This window comes from Salmo salar, chromosome ssa18 (genome assembly GCF_905237065.1).
Source record: "Salmo salar chromosome ssa18, Ssal_v3.1, whole genome shotgun sequence".
In the NCBI taxonomy this organism is placed as follows: Eukaryota; Metazoa; Chordata; class Actinopteri; order Salmoniformes; family Salmonidae; genus Salmo; species Salmo salar.
In genome coordinates this window covers 77,843,114-77,862,462 of record NC_059459.1, presented here as the reverse complement: position 1 = coordinate 77,862,462, position 19,349 = coordinate 77,843,114, and the positions used below count along the sequence as shown (strand labels likewise).

The 19,349-nt window shown below is 44.0% G+C and overlaps 1 protein-coding gene across 1 annotated transcript; it reads left to right on the top strand.

Annotated features, from left to right (window-relative positions):
- The first annotated feature begins 4,459 nt into the window (after positions 1 to 4,459).
- cct7 (chaperonin containing TCP1, subunit 7 (eta)) lies at positions 4,460 to 19,078 on the top strand. Its single transcript, XM_014156650.2, has 13 exons — positions 4,460 to 4,578; positions 7,451 to 7,604; positions 7,746 to 7,852; positions 8,323 to 8,501; positions 8,687 to 8,748; positions 9,075 to 9,184; positions 10,356 to 10,520; positions 10,897 to 10,974; positions 11,268 to 11,378; positions 11,609 to 11,706; positions 15,563 to 15,695; positions 16,214 to 16,420; positions 18,109 to 19,078. Exons 1-13 carry the CDS (start codon positions 4,573 to 4,575, stop codon positions 18,334 to 18,336), a joined length of 1,638 nt encoding a protein of 545 aa, XP_014012125.1. The 5' UTR covers positions 4,460 to 4,572; the 3' UTR covers positions 18,337 to 19,078.
- The last annotated feature ends 271 nt before the right edge of the window (positions 19,079 to 19,349 follow it).

Sequence of the window (19,349 nt, the reverse complement as noted above, 5' to 3'; positions counted from 1 at the left end):
CAGGGTCCTGTTGGTTCCAGACTTGGTGTATCGGTACCGCTTGCCGCGCGGTAGCAGAGAGAACAGTCAATGACTTGGGTGGCTGGAGTCTTTGACAATTTTTAGGGTCTTCTTCTGACACCGCCTGGTATAGAGGTCCTGGACAGCAGGGACCTCAGCTCCAGTGATGTACTGGGCCGTACGCACTACCCTCTGTAGCGCCTTGCGGTCGGATGCCAAGCAGTTGCCATACCAACCGGTGATTCAGCCAGTCAAGATGCTCTCAATGGTGCAGCTGAACTTGAAGCTCTCGACCCGCTTCACTACAGCCCCGTCGAGGTGGATGGGGATGTGCTTGACCCTTCATTTCCTGTAGTCCACGATCAGCTCTTTTAACTTGCTGACGTTGAGGGAAAGGTTTTTGTCCTGGCACCACACTGCCAGGTCACTGATGTCCTCCCTATAGGCTGCCTCATCGTCGTTGGTGATTAGGCCTACCACCGTCGTGTTGTCAGCAAACTTAATGATGGTGTTGGAGTTGAGCATGGCCACGCAGTCGTGGGTCAACAGGGAGCACAGGAGGGGACGAAGCACGCACCCCTGAGGGGCCCCCACTTTGAGGGTCAGCGTGGTGGATGGGTTGTGGCCTATCCTCGCCACCTGGGAGCGGCCCGTCAGGAAGTCCAGGATCCAGTTGCAGTGACGTGTTAAGCATACCCTGACTACACCGCTTGCGTCGCGTGTGCGAGCGTTGCAAAATAAATGTAGAAATCTATATTATTAAATTATTGTACCCACACTGCTCACGCGTGACAACGAGCGTCTGCGTTGCCAAGGGATAAAATAGAAGTCAGTTCTATTTGTGACGCAGATCGTGCTGCAAGTCCTGCCTCTCCTCATTGGTTTATAGAAGCAGATACCCATGTGTCATCTCCTCATTGGTTATACCCACGTGGGTGATTGAAAGACAAACTGAGCTGTCGGTCGTCGTGATAATACTATGAAAGTTTAGATGCCAATCGCCATATAAGTTCAAAGAAGAAAAAGCCTGGAAGGAGGAGAGATGACTAGAAACGATTCGGTTGACCATTTTATGTGTGGATTAATTGGTGGAGTAGAGGACCTTGTGCATTTCAGGTAAAATAACAACTCAATGTTTATATCGCAGGACAAATTAACTAGCAACAGCAAGCTAGCTAAATAGGACAAATTAGCTAGGAAGTGCAAGCTAGCTAGCTAAATTGCCATAAATGGTTAATGCTTTTCGACCTGTCCCCAAATTAATGTAATTGGTTCAGAGTTTGTTTTGATATTTTAACCTGCGTGTCGTGATTGTGTTTGGTGTGGGGGGACAAAATTCATTTATGCACGATGGCGCACGGCCGGTTTGGGTTCCTGATAAAGGAATTTACATGTTTAAAGTAATGACTAAAGGATTCCACCCTGAAATCATATAATTGTATGAAATGTGTTAGAGTCATAATTCCATAATGTGTGTGTGACTAGACCATTGTGTTACTATGTAGTAATGTGAGAGTTGAGACAACAAAGGACAACAGGAAAGAGGCCCCTTCCAAGGCCTCTCTAATCTAGGGAGGAGAGACACGGCTAGGAACTGCCAGGCGGGTAGAAAAGCGATAAACGGTGTGTGTGTGTGTGTGCGTAGGTGGGGGTGAGAGTTATAAAAGGACTGTGAATGTATTTTTGACTTCAGAACGTTCTCTGAATAAACTACGAACCTTTTGCAGTATCTGAGACTTGCCTAATTCTTATTTTGAACCCGGGATTTACAACCTCGGGTGAATTGGTCAAAACTATAAAATAGTTCGGTTAGAACATTGGGATAAAATTCTCGTGACAGTTCCGTGTTAAGCAAATGTTTACTCCTGAACTTATTTAGGCTTGCCATAACAAAGGAGTTGAACATTTCGACAAACCTAGTTCCACTTTGACATTATGTGTGTAGGCCTGAATTTTAATACATTTAAAATTCAGGCTGTAAAACAACAAAATGTGGAAAAAGTAAAGGGGTGTAAAGACTTTCTGAAGGCACAGTAGATAGATGTACATGTAAACAGGACTAACAGTGAATAGTAGCAGGATAGATAGATAGATAATAATGGTAAAGGCAATAATCAATGAACGACAGCGTAGTCAATACTAAATCAATACTAATTTTAGCAGCAGTGTAGGTGTGAGGTGGAGCAGTAGTTGTCAGCCATTTAACAGTCTTATGGCCAGGGGATAGAAGCTGTTTAGGAGTCTGTTGGTCTGAGCCTTGACGCACCATTACGGTCTGCCGGACGGTAGCATGGAGAACAGTCCATGTGTCAGGTTGCTGGAGTTTTTGGCAATTTTTCAGGCTTTTCTCAGACACCACCTGGCATGTACGTCCTGGATGGCTGGGAGCTCATCCCCAGTGATGCGCTGGGCCGTCCGCACCACCCGCTGTAGGGTCTTCCGGTCAAGGCCGGTGCAGTTGCCTTACCATATGGTGATACAATCAGTCAGGATGCTCTCGATGGTGCAGCTGTAGAAGTTCCTAAGGATCTGAGTGGCCATCCCAAATCGTTTCAGCCTTCTGAGGGAGAAGAGGCAATGCCGTGCCTTCTTCACGACTGTGCTGGTGTGAGAGGTCCACGTTAAGTCCTCAGTAATGTGTACATCGAGGAACTTCTCTACTGCGGTCCCAAGTTCTATTAGGTATAGAGTAGTGATAATGGAAATAGATGACACTACAGTGGTAGGCTTGATTACCAACAACGACGAGGCGGCCTACAGGGAGGAGGTGAGGGTCCTCAGAGTGTGGTGTCAGGAAAATAACCTCACACTCAATGTCAACAAAACAAAGGAGATGATTGTGGACTTCAGGAAACAGCAGAGGGAGCAGCCCCCTATCTACATTGACGGGACAGTAGTGGAGAGGGTGGAGTTTTAAGTTCCTTGGCGTACACATCACGGACAAACTGAAATGGTCCACCCACACAGACAACGTGGTGAAGAAGGCGCAGCAGCGCCTCTTCAACCTCAGGAGGCTGAAGAAATTCGGCTTGTCACCAAAAACACTCACAAACTTTTACAGATGCACAATCGAGAGCATCCTGTCGGGCTGTATCACCGCCTGGTACGGCAGCTGCTCCGCCCATAACTGGAAGGCTCTCCAGAGGGTAGTGAGGTCTGCACAAAGCATCACCGGGTGCAAACTACCTGCCCTCCAGGACACCTACAGCACCTGATGTCACAGGAAGGACAAAAAGATCATCAAGGACAACAACCACCCGAGCCACTGCCTGTTCACCCCGCTATCATCCAGAAGGCGAGGTCAGTACAGGTGCATCAAAGCGGGGACCGAGAGACTGAAAAACAGCTTCTATCTCAAGGCCATCAGACTGTTAAACAGCCATCACTAACATTGAGTGGCTGCTGCCAACATACTGACTCAACAACAGCCACTTTAATAATGGAAAAATGTATGTAATCAATTTATCACTAGCCACTTTATATATATAATGTTTTCTTACCCTACATTACTCATCTCATATGTATATACTGTACGCTATACCATCTACTGCATCTTGCCATCTTGATGTAATTAAATGTATCACTAGCCACTTTAAACAATGCCACTTTATATAATGTTTTCATACCCTACATTACTCATCTCATATGTATATACTGTACCCTATACCATCTACAGCCAGAAGAGGACTGGCCACCCCTCATAGCCTGGTTCCTCTCTCGGTTTCTTCCTAGGTTTTGGCCTTTCTAGAGAGTTTTTCCTAGCCACCGTGCTTCTACACCTGCATTGCTTGCTGTTTGGGGTTTTAGGCTGGGTTTCTGTACAGCACTTTGAGATATCAGCTGATGTAAGGGCTATATAAATACATTTGATTTGATTTGATACTGCATCTTGCCTATGCCGTTCGGCCATCACTCATTTATATATCTTTATGTACATATTCGTATTCATTCCCTTACACTTGTGTGTTTAAGGTAGTTGTTGTGAAATTGTTAGGTTATATTACTTGTTAGATATTACTGCATGGTCCGAACTAGAAGCACAAGCATTTCGCTACACTTGCATTAACACCTGCTAACAATGTGTATGTGACAAATACATTTGATTTGAGATGTGCAGAAACTGCATGTGTGGAAACAGCTACAATTAGTAATAGCACAGATGAAAGGGGAAAAGTATCATTATTTTGTATATGATGTTCTAGGATGATAATTTCTTGTATGAACTGAATTGAAAGACATTACATTTTTAACAGTCGACTAATGAAATACCTGCAACGGCTTGAGACTGATACGACAGCGTGCACTCATCATAAGATAATGCCGATATCAAGAGAAATGGCAAAGAATGTTATTGAATTGGGACAGGAAATGTACAATTCGTCAACCTTCAAAATAGATCAATTGAATCGTGTCCCAATGACAAGTACAAAGTTACCCCTGCTTAAAAATAAGACGTGTACGAGAAATGTAGATTGCAGTAAAAGGCTATAATTAAACAGGAAGAGACGCTCATAGTCGAACTGCATTGTGGGATAGAACACCGGTGCCGTTTCTCTCAAACGAATTGCAAAGATGATGGTGAGTAGCCGTTCATTGCTTCGCTCATTCAGACAAAATCCACCCGCATCCGTCAAATTATCCGTGTATATGTGTTACCAAATTGCATGTATTGTCAAAAGTGTCCTCTTTCTATCGAGATTGACGTATTATCTTTCAAATAAAATACGTTATAAAGTCCACCGTTATCACGATGGTAACAAGTAGCGTCACCTCGCATCAAATGGGCACACCGGTATTCTTACTAGTTAACGGTCCTGTACGGTTAGTTAATACATTTTTTTGGGGGGGTGGGGTTAGTTATGTGCATTAGTAATATGCTGACATGGGGTTTATAGTTAAGTGTAAACCCATGTATATTGTTTCGTAGTAGTCATCGCGTCGGGTTAAGTAAAATAGCTACGTACTGGCTTTGTCAACTTGTGCTAACGTTACTAGCTAGCTAGCTAGGTGTGGTTGTCGGTCACGGTTTGAAGTTTCCCGTTGTTTTTGTTAAATTTAACGCCAGATTTGAATTCTCGTAATAGGGTGGAATTTACGCAGCAGGTTAGGAGAAACGGGCTAGTTGAAATGCAAAAAAAAAATTACTTGACAAGGTGGATCCCTTCTAGCCAACGCTACTAGCTACAGTAGCAGTTAGCAAGGAGTGGTTGTGGCGCATCAGGTTGTTAGGACAGTCGAGAACCTTCCAGCTATGCTAGGCTAGTTAGCGGGCTATATTTCCCGTATGATTGTCTGTTATTGACAACTATTGGAAGGCTAGCCCCTTTAGACACTGAATACGTTATTTTACGTTGAACCGGTGTAAGGCCCGTCACGTTATCGAGCAAAAGAGGGGGAGAGGGGAGCGCCCTTGCTTGGCCTTAATCAAACGAAACAGTCAGCGCCGCTCGGTCATTTTGACAAGCAGCATGCTTCATCGTCCCGAAACTGATCTTTTACATAATACATGTTAGAATTTATAACTAGTTAATTGGGGGCGGCAGATGGCTAAAGCGTTATTAAAAACAATCAAGTTTGCACGTGAGAATTACAATCCTACTCATTACTACTATTCTGAGATGCAAAGACATTATTTAAATTAAACTGTTTCACAAATGTGCATTTTGGAAATCATAACTAGCACGCAGGTCACTGTAAACTGGCACTCAACATGAAAAAGGTTGCATACTGCGTTGTCTTATTATCGGCAACTTCGGGAGCATCTGTGAAGGCCAGCATTTGTCTTAATTATTTCATCAAACACTGCGCTTAAAGCCAAATGTGTGGAGTCATGACTTGAGGTTCGAGTCACGAATTTTTTATGACTTGAGACTACTTGATAGAAAATAAAAATGACTTGACATGGAGACTCTGGGCTCGAGACTGATGTCTTGAAACTATCTGGCCAAGTTCTGTCACTCATTTTGTGCACAGTCTGTGTGGATTACCCTCCACTCCGCCTGAGACAGTATTGCACATGCAAAAAAACAACTTTTCTAGATTGGCTGGTGAAATGCACACATGGCCCTGTGATTGGACCAGCAATCTGTCAATCAACACAGGTCAGGTGAGCTAGCGTATTGAGAAGGTTTGGAGGCATTGCTAGTGTGAAACTGGGGAGGGGGGATTTATTTTTATACATATTTTATATTTATAGCCTTTTTTGAATATTTGTTCTGGTCACTAATAAAGGCCTTCGACAATTGCACCAAATGCTTGTTTCAAAAACGTCCAATATGTGCTTCAGAACAGGGAGCTGCGCGTGTTGTTGACCAATGACCAGTCATTAGCATTGGTGTGCAAAGGCGGTGCACATATCCAGATTAGTGACCAGAAAGAGCTCGTTTCATTTTTGCTGGGGGAACAAAAGGTTGGCCTACCTACATCCTTATCCATATAAAGTTCCGTTTAACAATCTGCTACGGACGTATCTTTGCCACAATAGGCTACTTGGTGATTTCATTGATCACATTTCAGGTGGGCCTAGTTTGGGTGTGTTACAGGGTTCGACGTTAACGATTTTCTACTTTCCCGGGGCAAGAAAAATAAAATCACTATCAAACAATTTTAAGCTACGCTCATCAGAATTGTGTCCGGATGCGATGTGTTACACACTTGCCTCCCAATCTCTGTAGAGCTCATTGGACTATAATTATTGTAGGCCTGCATTGACAGGCACGAGCAGTCTTACAATCATGCAGTCGCCAGATGCGTTTGAGATCAAAGTGAGCCTAGCTGCGTGCTAGTAGGAACTGCCGTATCTTTCTTAGCTTTTCTAAAGGGATGTCAGACTCTGCGAACACAGCTACAAAGTCCTGAATAAATCCTCGTCTTGAATCTGCTGATGCGCTTGCGTTAGTAATGGTTGTTTTGGCTCTGGCTAACTAACACGATGCTTTTCTTTGTTCTTCACATTGGCTTTACACATTAAGTGGTCATCACGTGTGTTTTTACGGGTCCAATCAATAGTATGTTGACAGAATTTCCAAAACGGCTCGTAGTTCTTTGGGTTTTGCTCTTCTCTGAATTTAGGGGTTAGGGTCGAATATTTTAGTTTTTGACGACTTCGCCCTCTGACGGCCTCTTCGACATGTTTCTCAAAGTGACAGCCAAGTTGTGAGGTGATGTAAGATTCCCACTATCTACATTTACAATTTTTAATACATTTTGGCCAAAATATGGAAAATCATGCAATATTCCACGTTTTACAGTTGATTTAATTTTTATTACCAAATTCCGCGATTCCGTCCGTGGAAATCATAGGGCCCTACCTCTCCATCCTTCCCACTCTTAGCCAGGGCCCAACTTGTCTGCATAGTGACTGTATTGTCGATGTCTGTCTCCAGCCAACATCTTGCTGAAGGATGTCTTGCTCATCTCTCAATTCTTTCCTTCCCTCCTCTCCCTGTAGCCCACACCGGTTATCCTGCTTAAGGAGGGGACAGATACGTCTCAGGGCGTCCCTCAGCTGATCAGCAACATCAATGCCTGCCAGGTCATCGCTGAGGCCGTCCGCACCACACTTGGGCCTCGCGGCATGGACAAACTCATGGTGGATGGCAGAGGTGAGAGGGATGGAGGAGATGTCAGAGAGGGGGGAAACATGGTCTATGTCATTTTGGGCGGAGGGAAGCATGGCCTGCAGTAGTTGGACACTTGTTTTGCAATGATACTGAAGCTATGTGTGTGTGGGATGTCTCCCTCAGGTAAAGCCACCATCTCCAACGATGGGGCGACCATCCTGAAGCTGCTGGATGTGGTTCACCCTGCTGCCAAGACCCTGGTGGACATCGCACGCTCCCAGGATGCCGAGGTCTGTGTGTCTTGTTTGTGTACATTTGTCTCTGTGAAAGTGTTAGTGATGGCTCCTCTAGCCCCCCATCTGGCTCCTCTAGCCCCCCATCTGGCTTCCCATCTGGCTCGTTTAGCCTCCCCCCCATCTGGCTCCTCTAGCCCCCCCATCTGGCTCCTCTAGCCCCCCATCTGGCTCCTCTAGCCCCCCATCTGGCTCCTCTAGCCCCCCATCTGGCTCCTCTAGCCCCCCATCTGGCTCCTCTAGCCCCCTCATCTGGCTCCTCTAGCCCCCCCATCTGGCTCGTTTAGCCCCCCCCATATCTGGCTCCTCTAGCCCCCCATCTGGCTCGTTTAGCCTCCCCCATATCTGGCTCCTCTAGCCCCCCATCTGGCTCGTTTAGCCCCCCCCCATCTGGCTCCTCTCGTTCTAGTGTTAGTCTGTTCCCTCTCCATTTTTTTTTTATTCATTTTTTTCTATTCTCTGTCCAGGTGGGTGACGGTACCACGTCTGTAACCCTGTTGGCGGCAGAGTTCCTGAAGCAGTTGAAGCCGTACGTGGAGGAGGGTCTCCACCCCCAGACCATCATCAGAGCCTTCCGCAGCGCTACTCACCTGGCCGTCAAGAAGATCCGAGAGATCTCAGTCACCGTCAAGAAGGACGACAAGAAGTGAGTTGTGTGTTTGATCTTTCAAAGGGGGATGGAATAAAGCGGAAGAAGTTTCCGTTGGACATCAGATTGAACCGTGGTCTTCCTCTTGAGAACAGAGGGAGCTCTTGGTGACGCCACAGCCATGAACTCCAAGCTGATCACTGTCTAGACCCCCTCTTCTAACTATCGCCTTCCCCCTCTAGAGAACAGAGGGAACTCTTGGTGAAGTGTGCCGCCACAGCCATGAACTCTAAGCTGATCGCAGGTCAGTTTTTATTTTATTTTTATTGAACAACAGAATCGTAAGGTGATGGAATTAGCTTTACAAATTACTTACAATTCATTTGTCTACAGCTTTTGTTACTATTGGTAGGGTGGCAAAATTCCCCCTCTTTTGTTCCTGGTTAAACAATTCTGGATTTCCTGCTTATTCCTTCCTGATTCTGGGAATTTTCCAACCTGGGAATTTTTTGTAAAGTTGCCAAAATAATGCAACCCTAACGACTGGTTGTTTTTCAGAGACTAAAGGCTATTCATGGGGTGTTAAGGTTGTAGTATACAGCTTGTATTCATGTTGTAATTCAACCCCAGGCCAGAAGGAGTTCTTCAGTGAGATGGTGGTGGAGGCCGTCATGATGCTGGATGAGCTGCTGCCTCTCAAGATGATCGGGATCAAGAAGGTGCAGGGAGGAGCTCTGGAGGTAAAAGACTAGCACCTTAGGGCTGGGTGTGAGAGAGGGAAGATGGTGGGTGTCGTTTTAGTGAGATGAGACTACAGTGCTGAATCTCAATATACTAAAGCAGCTCTCCATCTTGGGTGTCAGGCTGGGACCTAGGGTTCATCTCTATAGTCTAAAACATCTCTCTCCTCCATCTTGGTGTCGGGCTGGGACCTAGGCTTCATCTCTATAGTCTAAAACATCTCTCTCCTCCATCTTGGTGTCGGGCTGGGACCTAGGGTTCATCTCTATAGTCTAAAACATCTCTCTCCTCCATCTTGGTGTCGGGCTGGGACCTAGGCTTCATCTCTATAGTCTAAAACATCTCTCTCCTCCATCTTGGTGTCGGGCTGGGACCTAGGGTTCATCTCTATAGTCTAAAACATCTCTCTCCTCCATCTTGGGTGTCGGGCTGGGACCTAGGCTTCATCTCTATAGTCTAAAACATCTCTCTCCTCCATCTTGGTGTCGGGCTGGGACCTAGGGTTCATCTCTATAGTCTAAAACATCTCTCTCCTCCATCTTGGGTGTCGGGCTGGGACCTAGGCTTCATCTCTATAGTCTAAAACATCTCTCTCCTCCATCTTGGTGTCGGGCTGGGACCTAGGGTTCATCTCTATAGTCTAAAACATCTCTCTCCTCCATCTTGGGTGTCGGGCTGGGACCTAGGCTTCATCTCTATAGTCTAAAACATCTCTCTCCTCCATCTTGGTGTCGGGCTGGGACCTAGGGTTCATCTCTATAGTCTAAAACATCTCTCTCCATCTTGGGTGTCGGGCTGGGACCTAGGGTTCATCTCATTATAGGTCCTAAAGCAGGGTAAACTACTCTTTGTTCCAACTAGACAACACACCTGACCAACTGAGCTAATTGAATAGTTCAGTGATTGCCTTAATTCAACACACCTGGTCTTCCAGGTTTAAAAAAAATTGTCTACTCCTGTCCCAGTGTAAACACGGGTACAACCCAGCATCCTGTCTGGTGTAAACTGGGAAATGATTGGTTCTAGTACACTACCATGTGGTCTGGATCCTGTCAAAATGTTTCATTTATTCCACCACCTATTGCAGTCTGTCTCCCTCTACAAGAGACTCATTTTACCCCCCCCTTGTCTCTTCTCCCCGCCACTCTCCCACCCCTCCTCCCTCTACAGGAATCTCACCTGGTAGCTGGCGTGGCCTTCAAGAAGACCTTCTCCTACGCCGGCTTTGAGATGCAGCCTAAACGCTACGACCAGCCCAAGATCGCTCTGCTCAACGTAGAGCTGGAACTGAAGGCCGAGAAGGACAATGCAGAGGTCCGCGTCAAGTCTGTCGAGGTTAGTAATCAATCAATTTAACAATCCATAAAGGAGCACTATTATATTATCACTGGTGACTTTGGGCTCTGCTGTTGTCACTCAGTCTAATATTCTTCATATTTAAACTAAGACAATTGCCAGACGTTTCGATCTGCTTAAATATATATATATAGATGTATATGAGATGTGATTCGTACCCACGTCGCCAGTGATCTGGAGTCTTGGGCTGAGCGCTCCCGCCAGACTCTGAATGGGTCTCCATCTTTAATCTCCCTGTATGAATCTGAAATATCAAGAGTATTATTGACTAAAGCCATAGGAAATGCACTACCCTACGCCAATGCTTTTTACATGAATAAGGGAGAGTGAAGTCTATGCACCTATCTCCCCCCAGGACTACCAGGCCATCGTAGATGCAGAGTGGAACATCCTGTATGACAAGCTGGAGAAGATCTACAAGTCAGGAGCCAAGGTACGTAGTTAGCCAACAACGTTTTCCCTGGTTTACATTGTCCTCTGGCAGTTGGTTGAAAGGGTTGCCGTGACTACGGCAGGCTAGCTTGCTGGCTGCTGAGACTGTTAGACGATGTTAGCTTTCATGCTAGCAGACTTTTATTTTTATTTTTTTTATTTTTTTAGGAAATGATTTATTCAACTTATCAAAAACGCAACAACAATAGTAAATCTAGACTCACAATTTATCTTTGTTTTAAAAGCATGAAGATGTCAAGTTGTCTGAAATGTGACATGTTGCTCCTTTTTAAGGTGGTCCTGTCCAAGCTGCCCATTGGAGACGTGGCCACGCAGTACTTTGCTGACCGGGATCTGTTTTGTGCCGGACGTGTTCAGGAGGAGGACCTCAAGAGGACAATGATGGTAGATATATGGATTTTAAAACTTGGTTGTGTTCATTAGTTGAGTCTTCCAAGCCATGGAAAATGTGCGTTTCTCATTCGAGAAGTTCACAAGCATTTGTCTGAATTTAGAGCAACTGTCGGAGTGTAATTCTTATCAATAGTATCTTCTATTGGTTTGTGCATTTTCAAACTGTGTATTGTTCCTAATGTGGTGTGTTGCTGTATTTCTAACTGTAATGTGTCCTCCAGGCCTGCGGAGGCTCCATCCAGACCAGTGTTGGCTCCATGACAGACGATGTCCTGGGGCGCTGTGAAATCTTTGAAGAGGTGCAGGTTGGAGGAGAGAGGTGAGGACTCCTAGGAGGAACACTCTTCAGTGTGTTTACCCCCCAGGGGATGAACGTTAAGCGATCGAGGCTAGTACTTTTCAGACCAAGGCCCAGTTTCCCAAAAGCATCTTAAAGCGAAGTTCATTGTTAGAACCTTGGTTAGGAGCATCGTTAAATCTCCAAGCTGTTCACCAAAACCATCGTTACTAAAGTTGTACTTGAAAACGCTTGTTATTTACCGCCTGCTTCAGAACACTTGTAGATCAGTGTGCTGTTGGGTGATGTTTTTTTGGTCCGGGCACATTTTGTAACGGAAGATCTCCGCTAAACACAGAATCAAGATGTTTGTCTCTGTCACCTCCCAGAACAAAGTGGCAACTTTGTATTTGTAGTCAAATGTCTTTGGAATTGTTACAAACAAGCGAAGAATATTAAATGATGCTTCAAATGAAGAGGACTGTCTTAACCTCTTGGGGCTAGGTGGGACGCTAGCGTGCCACCCGTGGTGCACTCCATCAACAGCAGGTGCATTTCAAGAGCGGCAAATTTGAATCCAAATAAATGTCAAAATTCAAATTTTTCAAAAATACAACTGTTACACCATTTGAAAGATAAACATCTCCTTAATCTAACCACGTTTTACGATTTCAAAAAGGTTTTACGGCGAAAGCATAAATTTAGAGTATGTTAGGACAGTACATTTACAAGAGTTGTGTGTAATGTTTTGTCAAGTCAAAGACAGGGTCACCAAAACCATAAAACCAGCTAAAATGATGCACTAACCTTTTACAATCTCCATCAGATGACACTCCTAGGACATTATGTTAGACAATGCATGCATTTTTAGTTCTATCAAGTTCATATTTATATCCAAAAACAGCGTTTTACTATGGCATTGATGTTGAGGAAATCGTTTCCCTCCAATAACCGGCAGTCAAGTCAGCGTCAGAAATTAAATAATTAAAATTAGAAAACATTGGTAAAATATTATATTGTCATTTAAAGAATTATAGATTTACATCTCTTGAACGCAATCAACTTGCCAGATTTAAAAATAACCTTACTGGGAAATCACACTTTGCAATAATCTGAGCACTGCGCCCAGAAAAATACGCGTTGCGATACAGACTAGACGTCATGTTGGGGAGATCTAAAATCGAAAATACTATGTAAATAATCCATTACCTTTGATTCTCTTCATCAGATGTCACTTCCAGGTATCACAGGTCCATAACGAATGTAGTTTTGTTCAAAAAAGCTCATCATTTATGTCCAAAAATCTCCGTCTCGTTAGCACATGATGTAAGCCAGCCGGACTTCTCGTCATGAACGAGGGGAAAAAATATATTTCCGTTCGTTCAAACATGTCAAACGTTGTATAGCATAAATCATTAGGGCCTTTTTTAACCAGAACATGAATAATATTCAAGGTGGACGAATGCATACTCTTTTATAACGTATTGGAACGAGGGTACCCAACATGAACTAGCGCGCCAGGTGTCTAATGGGACATCACCGTTCCATGGCTCTTGTTCGGTCAGATCTCCCTCCAGAAGACTCAAAACACTTTGTAAAGGCTGGTGACATCTAGTGGAAGCAATAGGAAGTGCCAAAATATTCCTAAACCCCTGTGTTTTTCAATGGGATAGGTTTAAAGTCAATACAACACATCAGGTATCCACTTCCTGTCAGAAAATGTCTCAGGGTTATGCCTGCCAAATGAGTTCTGTTATACTCACAGACACCATTCAAACAGTTTTGGAAACTTTAGAGTGTTTTCTATCCATATATAATAAGTATATGCATATTCTAGTTACTGGGTAGGATTAGTAACCAGATTAAATCGGGTACATTTTTTTTATCCAGACGTGCAAATGCTGCCCCCTAGACCCAACAGGTTAAGAGACATACAGTGGACTACATAGACCTATACATTTAAATTAATATCTTGCCAGTTGTATGTAGGCTGTCTGTAAATTGACTCAATATATTTCATGATGTGCCAAATCAACGATTTAGTGCATCAGGCCTATTGTAGGGTAGGCTAAGCATTGGGCTAGAATAATTTGCAGCGATATCGGTGATAATTTCACTAGGAGTTGATCCGTCATCAGTATTGTGGAATAATGTTCAGGTTTTTGTATTTCACCCCCTTCTCTGCAATTTCATGATATCCAATTGCGATCCGAGTTTGATCTTGTCTCATTGCTCCAACGGGGTCAGGAGATGCGACGGTCGAGTCATGCGTCCGAAACATGACCAGCCAAACTGCGCTTCTTAACACCCGCCCACTTAACCCGGAAGCCAGCTGCACCAATGTGCCTGCCACAAGGAGTCACTAGAGCGCAAGGAGTAATAATCAGATTAAATCGGGTACGTTTTTTTATCCGGCTGTGAAAATACTGCCCCCTAGCCATAACAGGTTAATCTGGTTATTACTATTGCCCAGAAACTAGAATATGCATATAATTATTGGCTTTGGATAGAAAACACCCTAAAGTTTCTAAAACTGTTTGAATGGTGTCTGTGAGTATAACAGAACTCATATGGCAGGCACAAACCTGAGAAGATTCCTTACAGGAAGTGGCCTGTCTGACCATTTCTTGGGCTTCTACACTCTCTTTATTGAAAACTGAGGATCTCTGCTGTAACGTGACACTTCCTACAGCTCCCATAGGCTCTCAGAAGGCGGCAAACCGCTGAATGATGTCTTTGGAGCCCCTGGCTCTAAAGCCCCACTCTAAAACATTAGCGCGTTTGGATAGTGGTTGATCAGAGGACAATGAGACTGAGGCACGTGCACGAGGCGACACCATGTTTTTATTTTCTGTCTGTTTACGTTCTCTGAACGTAAACAGGGTTTCCCGGTCGGACTATTATCGCTTTTTTCCGAGAAAAATAGCATAAAAATTGATTTTAAACAGCGGTTGACATGCTTCGAAGTACGGTAATGGAATATTTTGAATTTGTCACGAAACACGTCGGGCGCGTCACCCTTCGGATAGTGTCTTGAACGCACGAACAAAACAGAGGATATTTGAACATAACTATGGATTATTTTGAACCAAACTAACATTTGTTATTGAAGTAGAACTCCTGGGAGTGCATTCTGACGAAGAACAGCAAAGGTAATCAAATTTTTCTAATAGTAAATCGGAGTTTGGTGAGGGCCAAACTTGGTGGGGTTCAAAATAGCTAGCCATGATGGCTGGGCTATATACTCAGAATATTGCAAAATGTGCTTTTGCCGAAAAGCTATTTTAAAATCGGACATAGCGATTGCATAAAGGAGTTCTGTATCTATAATTCTTAAAATAATTGTTTTTTTTGTGAACATTTATCGTGAGTAATTTAGTAAATTCACCGGAAGTGTTCGGTGGGAATGCTAGTTCTGGACGTCACATGCTAATGTAAAAAGCTGGTTTTTGATATAAATATGAACTTGATTGAACAAAACATGCATGTATTGTATAACATAATGTCCTAGGTGTGTCATCTGATGATCATCAAAGGTTAGTGCTGCATTTAGCTGTGGTTTGGGTTTATGTGACATTATATGCTAGCTTGAAAAATGGGTGTCTGATTATTTCTGGCTGGGTACTCTGCTGACATAATCTAATGTTTTGCTTTCGTTGTAAAGCCTTTTTGAAATCGGACAGTGTGGTTAGATTAACGAGAGTCTTGTCTTTAAAATGGTGTAAAATAGTCATATGTTTGAGAAATTGAAGTAATAGCATTTCTAAGGTATTTGAATAACGCGCCACGGGATTCCACTGGCTGTTGAGTAGGTGGGACGATTTCCTCCCACATACCTTAGAGGTTAAAATTGTGAGTTTTGTGGTCTGTTTTTTAAATGTGTGCCCCCTCCCTCCAGGTATAACTTCTTCAAGGGTTGTCCTCGCTCCCATACGTGTACCATCATCCTGAGGGGCGGAGCCGAGCAGTTCATGGAGGAGACGGAACGCTCTCTACACGACGCCATCATGATCGTACGCAGAGCCATCAAGGTAGGTTGACCCGCAGGCCACTGGACCTAAACCATAGAGTTGGATAGAGGGCACATCCTAAAGCTAAAATTGTCTTTGTGGCAAGTTCTCCCTCTACCCAACTCTGACTTAAACCAATGCCATCCTTTTACAGTGAGCTGATATTTAATCAGTGCTTGGTCTGGGTAACTAACCTAACCCAAGGCATCTGTTTAGTTAAATGCGTCCTCCTACCCAGCACATTTCACTGTTCCCTAACAGTCCTTGCAGTCGGTAGCCTCGTGGTTAGAGCGTTGAGCCAGTAACCATAAGGTTACTGGAACGAATCCCTGAGCTGACAAGGTAAAAATCTGTCATTCTGCCCCTGAACAAAGCAGTTAACCCATTGTTCCCCGGTAGGCTGTCATTGTTAGTAAGAACGACAGTCTTGTCGTCTCCTCTCCTCCATCCTAGTGGGTGCTGGTGCAGTAGAGATGGATCTCTCAAAGTACCCGTGTGATTATTCCAGGACCATTCACTAACCCCTCCATCCTCTCCAGAATGACTCCATCGTGGCAGGCGGAGGTGCGATCGAGATGGAACTCTCAAAGTACCTGCGTGATTATTCCAGAACCATTCCTGGCAAGCAGCAGCTGCTGATTGGAGCATACGCTAAGGCTCTGGAGATTATCCCCAGACAGCTGTGTGACAACGCCGGCTTCGACGCCACCAACATACTCAACAAACTGCGCGCCAAGCACGCACAGGTACACACACACACACACACACCATGCCTACACAGGTGGGTAGACAATGGGCACTTTTGTCAAGATGTTGACTGTCGTTGGTCACCTTTTTGTTGTGTTGCATTATGGGTAGAGGTGAAAGTAAGTCAAAAATATATATATAACAGTGGGGGTACACCGTACCGTTAAAACATGAGCCTGTCACAATAATTAGAAAAATCCTCAGGTTTTCTTGGAACCTATTACTTGATTATTACCGCATGAAGAATGAGCCAATAGACTTGAACTTGTTGAATACACTCTAATGAGGTGTGGTTGAAGGATAACTCTGACGTCTTGGCCGAGGCAGAGATGAGCGACAGACTTGTGCAGGCCTAACGAATAACAATCCTTGGCTGTCTTTTCAGAACGCTTTCTCTCTTTGCATCAAATAGTGCTGTATGGATGTCAGAACTGTCTTTTAGTGTAGCAGTCTAGTAGTTGGAATAGTATCTGGAAGTCTGGACACTGACTGTAGGCCTCATGTAGCCTATTTTAAGTTTTCATCTCAGTAAAATTCTAGACAAAGTTTATTCTGTTTTGGGAACAGGAGTGAAGAAATATGAAAGAATATTTCTTTCAACATAAGAGAATGTGATCGATCGTTTAGGGTCCTGTTGTGTAGCCTAAACATGCAATTTATTATTTTTTAATATATTTTTTTAAATTATAAAAGTTGACAGTTTCATTTTCAACCACACACAATATGCATCCAAGAACAACTGAAATACTATCAGAAAACATGTTGGATCGTTTTCGCAGCTTTCCATTTCTTTAAAACTGTGCAAACTATCATTTGGATGTCTCCCTGGTCCCTAAACGTCCTCGCTCTGTGAGCCAAGCAGAAATGAAAGAACTTGACCGTCAACTAAATGTAACTAGATAGAATGATGATGATGCACTGCATCATTCTATCGATATGACCTTATTCTGGTGAGCAAGGTGTTATTTTTGTATTCTAGACAAGCGTCAAGTAATGACAGAAGAGAAGCTATTGTAGACAATTTGACTAAGTCTACCAAATGTCGCTAATTATAAGCAGAAAAATATCTAAAATGAGGCTTTAAAATAAACATGGCCTCTTGTCGTTTTGTCATCCTGCATACCGTGCGCAGGGAGCCTACAAAGACTTGAAGTAGTTTGACATGACTGCTTGTGCTTATGCCACATTAGAAGATAAGCTAATACATTTTAAAAGTTAAATGATGAATCTTCACTTTTTTTGTGTTTGTAGACACAGGAAGTCCCCGTACTGGGATGAAATTGAAATCTACGTTCAGCTCTGATTATGGGGATTAAAAACTGTCCGACTTGACTACGTGTCGACTGTGAACTTTACAAAAATCATGTGTTGAAAAGTGATATTTGGGACCTGTCAGTAACCAATCAATTGTTTCCAGTTTGAGTGTGATATACGGATATAGAAAAGTTTATTTTAACAATTATACAAACGTGTTTTTTATAAACAATAGCAGCTATGTTGATGCTGCCATGTTGATCTGAGCCTTGCTGTTGAAAAACCACTAGTATCTGACTTCCTGCTGTCGCAGATGCACCTGCACCCACTTCTCGCTGATTTTCATCTGTAGTCTGCTTCATTAGGCTTACTGCTCAAACCCTATTAGAGATCCACACTAACCCCCCCTTCTCTCTCCCCCCTCTCCTCTCAGGGTGGTATGTGGTACGGTGTAGACGTGAACAATGAGGATATAGCTGATAACTACTTGGCGTGTGTGTGGGAACCCTCCATCGTGCGTATCAATGCCCTGACTGCTGCCAGCGAGGCCGCCTGCCTCATCCTCTCAGTGGACGAGACCATCAAGAACCCGCGCAGTAGCGTAGAAGGGCCACCAGGGGGCGGGAGAGGCCGGGGACGTGGCAGACCCCATGCTCACTAAGGGGGACCCTGACCTCTAACCTCCAGAGCCATAGACAGACATTCTGGCAAACTAGGTGAAATAGGAAAGAATCATCCACTTTGTTACTAAATGTTCCCATGACAACAGCAGTCTAGATGAGATTCTGTTCATTTTAATTAGAATGTGATTTTCTTTGGAACGTTTGGAACCAACAAGGAGGTTCTATTAGAGAGCCTCTAAATTCTAATGGCGTTTACTGAGCGATGTATGTCTATGGCTCTGGTCAAGTCTCACTTCAGTCCCTTCCAACACTTCTTACAGGAGGGGTGCAACAGCAACGGTAGTAGTGGTGCTCTGGGCTCTGGCTAGGATGGTGGTAGAATTTGGTGCAAATTCCCTTTTCTCTCCTTGTAACTGATGGCGTGTATGTTGTCCAGTCATCTTAATGCATTAGTTGGCAAGACCAGTTCACCTGTCATGACTAACATCAGTATGTCTTACAAACTACTAAACACAACTCTTATTCCCTTTGTCTCACGTTGCTTCACATTGAGATGGCTGGAGACTTGAGCCGCCTCGCACCAAAACCATGTTCTTTATTTTTGCGTGTGTTTAGACCCCCCCCCCCCCAGCCAGTGTCTAGGACAGAGTCAAGGGTGCCGTCTTTTGTAATGCTTCTAACTGTCACACGCACTGAGTTAGTCATGATGTTGACAATGTTTTGGGTTGCTTTGTTGCTATTTATTATTGGACCATTAAAATCAATAATTCTACAGCTCAACTACCGTCTCCTGTGTGTTGCAGGAAGAGGGGGGTGTGTTTCAATATTAGCTGAAAATACCTTGGATTTGATGATCTGGAAAACTTCACTAGTCGAATCCTGATGCATTGTGATTACCTACCCTTCAATGACGTTTGGGGTTGCTATATCAACAAGTATTCAACCCCTTTTATGGCAAGCCTCAAATATAAAAGCATGTAAAGTGTTGGTTTCATGAGCTGAAATAAAAGATCCCAGAAATGATCCATAGGCACAAAAAGCTTATTTCTCA

Bases quoted from the DNA above. Each gene is read 5' to 3' on its own strand.
- cct7 (XM_014156650.2), top strand. The intron at 7,605-7,745 runs GTGAGAGGGATG...TGTCTCCCTCAG, and splicing joins ACTCATGGTGGATGGCAGAG to GTAAAGCCACCATCTCCAAC. The intron at 15,696-16,213 runs GTAGGTTGACCC...CATCCTCTCCAG, and splicing joins TCGTACGCAGAGCCATCAAG to AATGACTCCATCGTGGCAGG.